Source organism: Vespula pensylvanica, chromosome 17, assembly GCF_014466175.1.
Source record: "Vespula pensylvanica isolate Volc-1 chromosome 17, ASM1446617v1, whole genome shotgun sequence".
NCBI classification, from domain to species: Eukaryota; Metazoa; Arthropoda; class Insecta; order Hymenoptera; family Vespidae; genus Vespula; species Vespula pensylvanica.
The window spans coordinates 775013-789101 of record NC_057701.1 but is presented as its reverse complement, the minus strand read 5'-3'; the positions used below and the strand labels follow the sequence as shown (position 1 = coordinate 789101).

Here is a 14089-nt window from a genome sequence, read left to right as displayed (position 1 = left end):
TGAAACAATACGTTTTTACAAATTTTGAATTGGACGATTATTCGGTTTATCAATCTTCTTTTTTTCTTTTCTTTTTTTTTTTTTTTTTTTCTTTACAGAATTATCACGCACAGACACACGTGATAACGCACGTGTTCGAATCGAAATGTACTTGAATCGCGTGATGTAGCGGTGTACAGTTATGCACAACGTTCATACACGATGGTACGCTATGTGATGTAGATTGTAGAGGTAGATAGAGAAAGAGGGAGAGAGGGAAAAGAGACAAAGAGAAACAAGGACAGGGAGAGAGAGAAATACGCGGTATACCAAGTCGTGGCTGGCATGAACGATCGGGAGTCTTCAAGGTTCGCTCGAACACAACTCATCGTGGCCGGAGCAGTTTTTGACGAAGTTAAAAATCGCGTACGGTTGTTTACTAGGAGCATTTCTTGCAGAAGATTCTTTAACAAAAAAAAAAGAATAATAATAATAATAATAATAATAAGAAATGGAGAAAAGAAAACAGAAATAAAAGCAAAAAAAAACTTGTCACGGTTAAAAAAAAAAAAACGTCTCGATTGAGTTTGACATTAATCGTACGAGAACCCTTCACTTTAATGTTGCCAAGACCTTCATCGAGCTAACTCGAAGGTTTCTTCGTTGTTCCGTGCGGATAGATATAGTATTGCACATAGATACTTTTCAATAAAAAACAGAAAAGAACATCGATTTCGAAATCGTCTATACGATCGAATAGAAGAGAACGAGTTACACAAATGAAGCGAAGAAGACGTAAAGATTGTGAATAGTGGACGACGTTTTAAACGAAGATTTTCAATCGAACTTGCGCAAGAATTAGTTTTTTAATTACATGCGTGTATACGAATGATAAAGAAAAAATTGCATAGAAGAAAAATAAGTATATTTACGTATATCTTCGTTCTGTTCTTACTGATCTTGACACAGTAAAGACTCTTACTCGATATAGAAAGGGATGCGTATATTCTCATAACTATAGACATATTTTACCGATGAATACAACATTTTTCTTCGATCCGAACAGAAGAAAGAAGTGTATTGCAAGTCACGAAGAAGAGAGTTTTCTTATTTGAAATTGTGAAAGGAATCGGAGCAGTGATAACGATCCTCTAAAGGAAAAGGGGTAATTTTAGAGTCCTGCATTGCAGAAGAATTAAGTGTGAGGTGTAGCTTCTCGTGACGGGTCTAATAAGCGAGGAAGGAATATTTCCAAGGATCGAGCCTAGAGCAACATACATACATACATACATACATATATACATAGTACTGAGCAGACGGATACACGAATATATACTAGGATATCTCCGATAGCGAAGTTTCTTCATTGGTGGCTGTCTGGTTCGACTCGTTCGCTTGCCACACCGATCGTCGTCTCGCTCGTCGTCTCGAGTCGACCGCAAAATCGATCGCGACATCGACCGGCCACGTGCTCTCTACTCACGACGTTTTATTCGACTAAAGGAAGAAACTCGACGCGTTTCACGCGATTTGAAAAATGCTTGGCAGATAAGGAAGCCTATTTCGTAAAAGATAATTCGATCGGACTTTTATCTTTCTCATTTTCTGTTTTTTTCTTTTTCCTTTTTTTTAATCGAAAAAAACGATTTATCTCCTTTTCTCTCTCTCCCTCTTTTTCTTTTTTTTTTTTTTTTCTAAAGCAGTAACGTGAATTATGATCGATCGTCTTTTTTTCATTACTTTATTCGTTTGTTAAGCCTGTAATTAACGTCTGTTGTGAGTAACGCGTATGTACGTATGTATGTACAGAGTCAAAAATATCACATGTGCGTGATTATTCTGATTATTCGTGTCACTCTTACGATTTTCTTGTTTACATTTATGTCGGGAGAATAAGAGTCCTTCAGTTTGTATCGAACATCACAAGAGAGTAGAACGTGAGTTGATATCTGCCAAGAGAAAAATTACATACAGCGAGAAAGAAAGAAAGAGTGATTGAGAGAAAGAAAAAGAGAGAAAGAAAGAGAGAGAAAGAAGGAGAGACAGAGAAAGAAGGGAAAAAAGAAAGAAACAAAAAATAAAAGGGAAAAAAGTGCGTGCGCAAAATAAAGATACCAAACGAATGGCAATGGGTGTGGGTGTAACAATGAACCGACATGTGCTGGTTGCTTCGTATTCGAAAAGACAATAGAAGACTGGGAGACAAACGAAGCTGCAAAAGTGACTCTCTTTCGAAAGTATACCTCGAAGGAAACGAGCGATTTCGAAATTCGATTGTTGTCATCTCGTGTCTCGTATCTCGTGTCTCGTTAAAATCGATCTCGTGGAACATTGTAGAAAAAAGGAAGGATTATATCGAACGAATTCGTGTTCGAATCATCCCATACCATCCGATTTTTATGTAGGATGAAAATTTAAAAAAAAAAGATTCGAGAGAAGGTATCTATGAGAAAGGATAGGAGAAAGAAAAGAATCGATAGAGATTGCGGTAGAGAAGGGTCGTTGACATCAAAGACTTCGTGACATGTGTTAAGAATGAACCACGATCCTGTGATCTGTCAGCAGTACTTTTATTGCAGTCAACGTAGACATCGAATCAGGTATAATTTATTAACGGGTAAGAAGAAAGGAAATTTTTTGTTCACGATCTTAAACTTGATCGTTAAAAAATGTTATAAAGTATGCATAATAGTAGTAATGGTAGTTTGATGATATTAAAAAAAATTTTGATTATTAAAAAAAAAAGAAAAGGAACAGGAAGAAAAAAATATATATATATATATATATTAAAAAACATGTAAAGAATGTCTCCTTTAATTTCGTACTTGAACTAGCAATTTTCTTGCGATGACGAATGCGAAAGAATGTAAACGCGCTTTGATATGCAAATAAGTAAGTATACGAAGTAATATAAAGATAAAAAGAATTATTAGAGAAGTAACGAATATAAGACAGATAGATGATCTTCGTTTCGACCTTAACCTAACGTTAACATCACGTAATTGATTATATTTATGCGTAATCAGGTTTAGTATCGTTTCTATCTATCAATCGGATACATCTTCTTTTATCTTTTGAGGAAAAAGTTGACGAAGAAAAATAATCGTTTCCTTTTGATTTATAAATGTTAACGTTTATACAAAAAACGATACATTGAATAATTCATTTACACGATAAATCTAAGGATATTCCTGTTTAATCGTAAATTCTTGTAACGTTCTTGATAATAATCTGAAGAATTTTCCTCGATATAAATCGAGAAAACATCGAATATCATACATGTATAAACTCTCTAATAGTTCTAATAGTTTTAATACTAACTATTAAGTTAACGAACGAATAGTCTTATTCGAGAATATCAGCTGTCTTGCAAGTTGTGTTGGGAAGAAAGAAGTCCATATAAAGTATTTACGAATACGGATCAAGGTTGCCGGATCTGGTAGTTGCGGAGAACGTGAACGTAAGACGATCGTTTCGTTCGATTGACTTCTTTAGAATTTAGAGAGGCATCCAAAGATATATATATATATATATATATATATATATATATATATATATATATAGTTATACATCACCTAAACTTTGTAAGTTGTCCTTCGAAAGGATCGATCCTTGAACGAACGAGCGTTCGATCTTACCGATGAATTTTTTTTTCTTTTCCATTTTTTTTTACATGATCGTAAATCATGATTCATATTTGTTACATGTACAAAACAATGTTTATGAGTTAACTGTACAGTGAATTTATTTCAAGGAGATATTTGTAAAAAAGAAAAACAAAAAGTAAAAAGAAAAGAAAAAACTTTTAAAACCATAAAAAAAAAAGTAAGTTTAGTAATGTTTTTCAAGCGTGGAAGAATAATTTTTCGTGATTTCCTTAGAGATAAATTTTGACGCGAAGAAGGGAACAATGGCGAATCGTTTCGTGAACAGAACGAAGAGAGAAATTATATCAATACATAGTTATGTAGCTGCTCGAAATAATATAGGCAGACAGAAGAGGGTTCTTATTGTTCAAATGCATAAGTCCGCGACTTCTTTTCCGGATGAAATCTCTTCGTAATGAACACATCATCGATCGAAGGAACACGATGTTGAGTTAACGTCACGGGACTGGCTCATAGCGTTATTTGCTCCTTCTTTACATCATCCTATGAAATCTAAGAAAATGTCAAATGTTCTAAGCTATATTCTTGCGTAGTTCACGTATTAATATTGACTAATTATTATTTCTAAATTATCATTCGAGAAGATTTCTTCGAGGAACTCGCAAATCCAAATCAGAATTTTTTCGAATCGACGTGTTATCGAAATTATTCGTGTTTCTACTTGTTTCTTTTTCTTTTTTTTATTTACCCTTTGTTTTTTCATTTCGCATTGCTTTGAAACTTGAAGTAGATAAATCACGATAGATGTAATCGTGTAAAATTATCGATGATAATGCATAAAGAACGATATTTCATCGGTGTGTAATTGTAAAAGCGTACTATGTTATTAGCATTTCCGTTTTACTGTACCATGGAATATATTGCAAACAGAATATCGTACGACTCCGGCTTAACTAAATGTAAAATCAAAACGTGATAGATATTATCTATGTATCTAAATATTCTAAATTTATTTTAGCTTTAGGCAAATATCGTTATTTACCGAGAACAAATATATTTAATAGTTTCTAGAGAAGCATTCTCTCTTTCTCTCTCTCTTTCCTTTTTTTTCTTGTGTTTTTTTTTTTTTTTGTATTTCTATAATCAGGATTTAACGATGACGATAGAGAGAAACCATGGTACACTCGCGTGTTTGTAATCGCAAAGTTAGATTAGGTGTAGAGGGTTGCCGATGGTCATTAGAGGTGGCTAGTTTATCGATTAATCGATAAACTCTTTACTCTCTAGGTTGTCCTATGATATTTTGAGAACTTGAAAATGGAGATCTCGAAGAAGATATTGTTTTAATGTCGTCATAAAACTAATTAAAAAGTTACACAATCGATAAAGTATATTTTTCTTTGTAACTATATATATATATATATACATATATATATACATGTATCAGCCTAATCAAAAATATCATGAATCAACGATATATAGAAACGAATTAATTGCATCACGCAAGCGAAAGCAATAACTTCGTTTCTAGTGACTCTTACGTGACATTTGAAGAGAACTCTTTTCAGTGTCACGGCGTTTCGACATTTTCATCGCTATGAGAAAAAAAAAACAACAAAGAAAAAAAAAAGGAGAAAGACAAGAAACATTAATGTTTATCGTATAAAATAACTATTCCCAGAGTGCATATCAAGTTTTATCGTGTATTTCGTAGTTATAAGATTTTACGAGAATGCGTGATAAAATTAATGAAGAGTCACGTGATCAGCGTATAAAAAGTTTGGATCATTGATCTATTCGCCTGTTTCGTTCATTGAAACGTTTTTATTCTTTCGATATGTTTATTCCTTTGTCAGATCTATTTTTCGTCGCGAAATATTCTGTCGTTTCCTTTTCTTTTCTGTTGTTTTTTTTTTTTTTCATTCTTATTATTTTTTATTTGTTTCTTTTTTTTTAATCGTTGTTATCTTCTTCAACATTCGCCAAATATTATCATTCGCACAATGAATAATTCAATGATCATCGTCGGAAACGTCACGTTGTGATTGCGACGAAGCTCGTGTAATACGCAAACCACGAAGACTGAATTTCCGTGTTTCTCATGCAAAACAAGGTCGGTTTGTGCTTTAAGGTGGAACCGAGAGAGTAAGAGAAGTTATATTACTTCTCTCTCTCTCTCTCTCTCTCTCTCTCTCTCTCTCTCTCTCTCTCTCTCTCTCTCTCTCTCTCGATCTTCTATTTCACCTTTCTCTTCCCTCCATAACGGTAAAGACGTTGTGATCGTCGATCTTATATATTGCTATTATACAGCACGATCATCCAAGGTGTGTCTCTTTGAAGACGAAACGATAGAGATTATTAACCATAAGATTTATATATATATATATATATATTTCTTTTTTCTTTTTATATCTCAATATATACATTACTTTTCTCATGCTCTTTCATTCATCGATTTTCTCGAATGTGGCACGACACAGGAGAGCGGATAAAGTACTACTACCATGATAAGGATCAGCCATAAATTTTCTTCTAAGTAACGTATGCAATAATGTTACTTTCGACCCAGTTCTATTAGAAATCGATTCATCCTCTTGATAATAAATTTTATCGCAGTTTGTAACATTGAAATTGTAAAAAAGAAAGAAGAAGAGAAAAGGGAGAAAAAGAACTAGAAATAAGAAATGTTAAACGTTTCTTTCGTAACATATTACAGGACATGCGAAAGACAGAGGGGCGTTGACAGAGATGCTGACAGAGGTGAAGATGACGACGAAGATGAAAATCCTTTGGGCAGGTGGCCACACGCTCTTAGTCCAGCCTTGGCTTGCCTTGGTTGTACACTTGGCCTATTCAACATCAGTAGATTCGCTATTCTTAGTATTCAATTCGGAGGTGAGCGAACCATTAGGAAATATACAGAACTTGGAATATTGAAATCATTTTTGAATTGTGGTGATTGGTAATTAATAGAGAATATCATAAATAAATTCCACGTCGAATAAGAGAGAAGTAGTACCTTAGCGGATAATTAAAGGTCTTCCTCTCTCTCTTTCTCTCTTTCTCTCTCTTTATAATTGACCATACATCAGCAAAGTACCTCCCGCAGAGAGGCTATATTTCATTCCTTTAAGAGTACCTCTCTTTAAAAATGATTATCGATTTTCGTTGATGATAACGATCATTTCGGTGTCTTCCTTTCTTCGATAAATACCATTGTCGTTATCGATAAAAATAAATGTGCGTGCGTACGCGTGTGTATATATATACATATATATACGTGTATATGTGTACACGTGTGTGTAATCGTAAATTCCCTTTTGCTTCTAGCCAACTTTATAGTACAGTTCCTGATATTATCCCTAGTACTTGGAATACCATTATTAACGCTTCAAGTATGTCTCGGTCAAAGATTAGCGACTGGGTCCGTCGACATGTGGAAGATTTCTCCTCTATTTCAAGGAGTTGGGATAGCCTTGCTAACAGCACAAGCGTTTATTGGAATTTACAGTATAGTGGGTGTATCTTGGATGTTCGTATACTTCAGGTAAATCGACAGTTTCTTTAGGTAATAATAAAAAAAAAAAATAAAAAATAAAAATAAAAAAAAAAACAGAAAGAAATTTCTTGATGATAGTCCATCGACGCGAACGTGAGATCAAAGTTCATCGATTATTTTTAATAACGAGATCATCTTTACTCTCTAGGGATTCGTTTATCACGAAGCAAGATAGGTATCGATGGGCAGAACCGTTTCTCTTGTATCGAGAAGACAGTAGACCTACGCACAATAGTAGTACTACCTATAAGTTATACGAGACGGTTCCGGATTATTTCAGTGGTGCTGTTTTACAAAGGCATCATTTGAACGAACCCGATCCTGGCGTTGTTACGTTGAAATTCCAAGTGGCATTTAATTTGGCAGTCGTTTGGATGATCGTATTTGTATCGTTAAGTAAAGGTACGTAAGAGAAATTCATTTGTAAATCCTGTTTCTTTTCTTTTCTTTTTTTTTTTTTTTTGGTTCCAATTCTCGATGAATATTTTTTTTAGGTTTGAGATCATATGGAAAGGTGGTATATGTCTTTACATTAGTACCTGTGTTTGGTACGTTAATTCTTTGTACCAAATTACTTGGGCTGACACCACCTGGTTCCATTCATCAGCTGTTTCCTGCCACTGTTTGGAATGAATTTTTCATTAACGGTAAATCATGGGTGGCTGCCTCTACTGAGGTTTTCCTTACGTGGGGTTTGCTTGGAGCAGCTGCTATGCAGGTAAATCAAAATCAATTGATCGTCGAAATAAAAATTTTTATGGTTCTTTCGTTTTTTTTTTTTTTTTATCTTTAAATATCCTTATTTTAGATAGCAGCGCATAACAAGCATAAACATCTTTTACAAAGAGACACCAGTCTTGTCGTGGTGTTGACTTTTGTTGTTTTGCTTCTCGCTGCCTTTTTAGCGAACACCTGTGTACAAATTCTCAAACATCATGGATATATTTACACAACAAGTTCGTTCGGTAAATACTCGGCATATTCTATAAGAAAATTAATCTATATGTACGATATATCGGCAGCTAATATTTTCATATTTTTGCATTTAGAGAGAATATCGGGATACACGTTCATGCGACTCGTTAATCAACCAGCACCATCGTGGTACACTAGCACACCAGAAAGATTTATGTCTCATGCATCTTTCTTGGTTGGTCAACGAGTTACTCGACCAGGTGCTGATGTTTCGATCGAGTCTGGATATCAAGTATTGAGATTATCCACTGAATTAGTACCTGCCACTCTAGCCTTGCTAGGGACTGAGCAAGTCTCACCATTCTGGGCTGTATTGTTCTACTTCATTCTCATTTTATTTGGAATAGCTCAACAGGTGATTAAAGTTCACGTGACGCATGTTATTGTTCATTGCAGGCGTGTCTTTCTATTATCATTTTTATTCTTAACGTTATAGCTTGCGATATGGCACTGTGTGATAACTGGTATAATGGCTATCAATACGAAGATGATGAAATTATGGGAGACTACTATCACGTTTTTTAGCTGCGCCTGTGCTTACATATTGGGTTTACCAATGGCAACGGAGGTATATACAATACAATTGATTAATTTATTTATCTTTATAGAAAAAAAAAAAAAAAAAAAAAAAAAAAGAAAAAAAGATACACACAGGTGCGTTGAATTTAAGATAGTTTCCAAAGATAAGCCGAAATTTTGTTAATCTTTACTCATCGCGATGAGACACAAATTACACATAATCGTATGACTTAGCCGAAGCTATTTTGAGGAATGAACTATATAACCGTGCGTAAGCGATATCAAGTTCGAATCGTAATGTTTAACTCGTGCATCGTTGGTGATATCGTTAACTCTTTACGAGGCATCTTTATCAGGCCGTATCGGACGATCTTTCGTTTGCTCAGATAGTTTTTATCAGTTCCTGGCTTGCGTGTTCCACTTCGATGGTGTGTCACGAGCGTGAGCAGTATTACGACGACGTTGGTATTACAATTAAAGATGAATAACAATGCGCATGCTGTGGTACGTCGAAGCGTGCCATGTTATTTTTGTAATGAATTTTTGGAGGAAAGATATTTGCCCGAACACGTTAAACATTGTGGTGCTGTGCTCGAGGAATGTCCTCATAAATGTGGAGTGTATGTGCCGAGAAGAAATATGCAGATACACGAGAGATCATGCTCGAAGAGAATATCGAAGAGAAGTAGCGAGATCAAAGTAGATCCGCGTGATTCTCTCTGGAAGGAAAAGGTTTTATCGATATTGACATTGTTACGTGGCGCTATCAATGAAGCGGAGAAAGAACGTAAACGTTTGACAGAGACTATGTCGAAAAACTTTACCGTCCTGCATCGTAAACACGAGGTCTTGGATATGATGCGTTTAAATACGATAGAATCGATGGAGGAGACTCGTCGAAACAATGTCACGTTGGATCAGAGATTAAACGTTCTTGAATTGAGTTGTGACAACATGGAGCAACGTACTTGTATGAGTTTTCAAAAGATATCGGAACAATTGCAATTATTGCAGACGGGTTTGGATGACGAACAAAAGAAGCATGAGAAACTTTTCGACGATTGGGCCAAGGATCTGAGCGATTTGAAGACGTTCGTTGCGAAAGAGAGTATACTTGTGAGTGGAATCTGGCAGGAACAATTAAAGAGGATTCATGATCTAAAATTAGAGCTTGAGATGAGATGTAAGGATTCGAAGGACCTTGTGAAGAAATATGAAGAACTTTGCGAGAAAATTGAGTCGACCGGGAAGGAAACTCGTGAACTTTTTCATACGACCGCCGAGCAACGAAAGGATATAAAAGCTTTGAGGTTTCAAGCGAAAGAGAATTTGAAGTACGTTGAGGAACTTATCAAAGATAGTAGTTCGAAGGTAAATACTTTGGAAGATAGCGACAGAGAATGCAAGTGTTGCCTACGAGAACTTGGACCCTTCTCGACTAACGGTCGACTTTTATGGCGAATTGATAGATACAAAGAGAAGATGAACGAAGCGAAGGAAGACGATAGTCCGATTTATAGTCCGATTTTCTTGAACAAAGATTATGGATATACTCTTAGAATGGAATTGTTTCTTAACGGTATAGGTCAATGGAAAGATCGTCACGTTATAGGATGCCTTAAAGTCGAAAACGGGAAATGGGATCCTCTGTTAGATTGGCCGTGTATTCTCCGAGCTACGGTAATATTGAAAGATCAAGAAAATCCTGCGAACGATCTTAGAAAGATCGTGAAAAGTGTTAGACGTGAGAAAAACGATACGAAGGAGAAGCCTGATAAAGAGTCTGGCTTGTATATGTTCATCCCTCACACAACTTTGGCTAGATATTCAGGATATACGAAGAACGACGTTATGTTTTTCGAGATACAAGTGAAGGACGTAAAAACTAGTGATTCGATGCCGTCTTTAGTTGCATAAATCATCCTAATGCTATCAGTTATCTAACGAAAATGAAGAAAAAAAAAAAAAAGTGGAAAAAAATATACATATATACATATACATACGTATATAGAGGGAATAGGGAAAAAAAAATGTAGTCCGGTCGTATCGATCGGTTATGCAGATAATTTCCATTGCATAATCGTACTGACACTGTTATTTTTGTGTTTCTCTCTATTTTTCTTCCATTATAGTTGGGCATTTACGTTGTATATTATCTGGACTATACGGTCGGTGGGGCATGGTGGATAATGGTTCTGTACTTGGTACAAGTCGGTGCTGTGTTTGCGGTAAGAGGACGACCTCACAGTGGCGAAGCCGTCGTTGCAGAATTATTTCCACCTACGGGACGATGTCTCAGACATTGGGCTGGCCCACTTCTGTCCTTCACGTGGAACGTTATTCTACCTGTGACTTTAATGGTTCGTTAGTGAGCTTGCATATTTAATATTTCTAAGTGGCAGTAAAATACCGTTAATCGTTTAACACGGTCGTTATTAAAAAAGCACTTATAATTAAATGCCATTTAAAATAAGCCGAACAATCGAGTGGTTTCGTAAACTAATTATCTCTGTATTATCCAACAGGTACTCAGTATTACCGTGTTCAAAAACAACGGATTCCGAGAGCTCTATTCGTATCGTCGTACGAGTCGAGATTATTGGGCCGTGTGGGCGAGGCAATTGGGTGCGGCGATTCAATTGATTCCAATATTAACGATCCCAGCTGTGGCAATAATCCAAACTTGTCGATATCTCAATAATGGTCCGCCCGATATATTCGACGTAAGTGTAATATTATTAAACTCCGTTTATATCTGATCCATCTATCTACTTATCTATCTATCTATCTGTCTATCTATCTATCTATGTATATATATATATATATATATATAATCTTTTAAAGCGAACAAATGATTTCTTTGTTATTGCTAACTTTAGAACGAACAAGTGGAAGTTAGCGTAAGTCACTGCGATCAGTGCAATGGCGTAAGTTTTCGTAGAGATGAGATAATAATAAACGATAGAAAAATACTCTTTCAATGGACAATTACGATTTCAAATTAAATTCGTTATAATTTCGTTCGCAGAGAATCCAGTTACTCTATCGTCCGGCTCTTGAAACCGACGACCCGGCGGATGCTCATACGCAAATTGGTAACGACACCAGTACCAGTATTCATGGAAATGGTATTTTACCGACTACGACGGATGTACCTTTTGAAGATCCACCACCGAAATATACTCCACCACCTAGTTACACGACGGCAACTGGTGCGAGAATAGCGAAGATGTTACGACAAAGTTTTCGAAGAAGCGTCAGACGTATCGCCAATGTCCTTGGAGAAAGTAGCGCTCCAAGGCAAAGGCCAGCGTTGCAACCACCACCTCCTGATTATGCTACGGTCCTGGTCGAAATGAATCAGAATAGCCATGCACGAGACGTTTCGATACACATGAACAACGAGTCTAGGCCAGACGTAGTAGTAACAAACGTTAGAAGTGGTCGCAACGGAAGATCCGCGACTGTAGTTGGTATTGATGAAAGACACAGGCCAAATACCATCGATAGGATGACTAGGATCGATTCGTTAGACGGTAATAGAAGAATCACCGTGGAACGTACTCATTCCACTTTGGAGAGAGGAACTCGTAGTAGAGGCTGTAACGTCAGCAACAGCAATTCTCTAACCTCTGCTAGCACGAATCTCACGGCAGCCGACGTGGCAAATCTTTTGCGAAGTAGTATCAGAAGGGGGACAGCTCGAACGCAACAGTCCCTACGTAGAAGCTTCTGTCACGACGAACCGACCGCGGCGGTGTCCGTTCAGAATCTAGTCGAAGCCGCTGCGCCGATCGGTCAAGACTCCTTGGTCCTTCCGAAGGACGTCTCTCTAGTCCCCAACGAACACGTCGACGATGATCGCGAAGACAAGAAGACTGCGGACGAAATGGAAAATTCCGTTTCTGTGATATAGACTTCGGCCCCTCTTTATCTACGTATCCCTTCTCCCTCATTCGTTCGAGCTTTATTTACTACGTCGCAATACCTTCTCCTCGTTATTCCCATCACGATCATCTTTCCCTTTGGACGACTTTCTTTCTGAAGGACTCTTCTCCGGTTCAGAACTTGGGCCGCTTTCTATGTAAATTAATCCATGTTCGTTGCATCTTTCTCTTTCGGATTATAATTCATTCGTATTCTCTTCGTAGTATTTATTTCTTTCTCTTTCGAAACGCGTTCTTGTGTCCCGTCGTGTCGATAATGATTTACGAAAACACGTACGAATCATTCTTAATTAGTCTCCAGTTATGTTGGACGATCGTTTAAAAAAAAAAAAAAAATAAGTAAGTAAAATCTAATAGCTTTTATGTTTAATTAGTTCATGAAATATAAACGTGTGTTCAAGAAATTTAGCGGATTACTGCCTAGCTCCTTGACGTAAAGATTATTCTAGTCTTTATTTCTATGAGCAAAAAAAAATCAAGTTTTTCTAGGCCTTAGAACAATCGCATTCGTTTCTGCAAAGATACTGTTGGACTTGGATTATTTTTTCACGTGATTGCAGTTTAGTTGAGATCATGCTGTTTTTTCTTACTAATTGGCATTGCAGATGAGCTCGTACAAACGATATCTTTTTGTAATATAATAATCGTTTTCTTCTGTTCTTTCTTCTTCTTTTTTTTTATTCTTTTGAAACATTCGTTACTGTAAATATATATAGCATTTTATGACTTAATTTAGGATGCGGGCCAACCAACTACTTATTAAATATATCTTTTAAAGCCTGATATATATATATATATATATATATATATATATATATATATGAGTCTACGAGTGTATAGTCCGTCCATTCATTAATATGTATTATATATTTCCTTTGAAAACTCTCCAATCATTAATTACAATAGAAGCGATTTGATAGATTCATATCGTAATTAAATTAATATACACTCGTACGAGAGAAACCTCCGTTTCAAGTCAAGACTTTCATAGAAAAAGAACAGAAGCGCGTAGAAGTTGCATCGCTAAGTACATAACTCCTTTATAGTGGTGTAATATCATAAATAATCTATCAGCTTTTCATAAAATAAATGTAACTGCTATACCTGACATAATGGACCATAATAAAGTTTTTATGTTCTTTTATAATTTTTCTAGTTGTTTGTGTTGTTGCTCTTCCTAATAAATATATATGTATATAAATAAATATATATATATATATATATATCGGATATATGTTGGATATTTAAAAATAAAAACTTTACAATCAATATAATATTTGACAATTAATTATTAATTTATTAAATATCTAGGATTGCGAAAATAGTAAAAAACTTGCAACATTCATAACCCATTTTAATCATTTTAAACATTAAATAAGAGACACTTATATTATAATAAATAAATAAAGCAAATGAGTCGCGGTAATGTAGAGACTTATTACTGAATGGTAGAATATTCTTTTCAAGTGATGCAGCCATTCAATCGTTCTTTAAGAAAAATG

At 35.6% G+C, this 14089-nt stretch overlaps 2 protein-coding genes across 5 annotated transcripts in view; both read left to right on the top strand.

Moving 5' to 3' along the window:
- The window catches only part of LOC122635265 (sodium-dependent transporter bedraggled), a 38544-nt gene extending 25175 nt beyond the window's left edge, over positions 1-13369 (top strand). For 3 of the 4 annotated variants that reach the window (XM_043825274.1, XM_043825275.1, XM_043825272.1), the window contains 11 exons: positions 6304-6482; positions 6918-7134; positions 7295-7548; positions 7641-7864; positions 7955-8111; positions 8196-8476; positions 8558-8689; positions 10773-11000; positions 11166-11363; positions 11520-11567; positions 11669-13369. In XM_043825274.1, coding sequence (XP_043681209.1) covers positions 6304-6482; positions 6918-7134; positions 7295-7548; positions 7641-7864; positions 7955-8111; positions 8196-8476; positions 8558-8689; positions 10773-11000; positions 11166-11363; positions 11520-11567; positions 11669-12556 — 2806 coding nt within the window. In that variant the 3' untranslated portion in view covers positions 12557-13369. The remainder of the gene's footprint in view (positions 1-6303; positions 6483-6917; positions 7135-7294; positions 7549-7640; positions 7865-7954; positions 8112-8195; positions 8477-8557; positions 8690-10772; positions 11001-11165; positions 11364-11519; positions 11568-11668) is intronic. The other variant, XM_043825273.1, reaches the window with a different exon arrangement.
- Positions 8761-10619, top strand: LOC122635273 (TNF receptor-associated factor 5). Its single transcript, XM_043825293.1, has one exon. The coding sequence runs from the start codon at positions 9121-9123 to the stop codon at positions 10555-10557; it is 1437 nt and encodes a 478-aa protein (XP_043681228.1). The 5' UTR covers positions 8761-9120; the 3' UTR covers positions 10558-10619.
- Positions 13370-14089: the final 720 nt, after the last annotated feature.

Bases quoted from the DNA above. Each gene is read 5' to 3' on its own strand.
- LOC122635273 (XM_043825293.1), top strand. From the start codon at position 9,121: ATGAATAACAATGCGCATGCTGTGGTACGTCGAAGCGTGCCATGTTAT.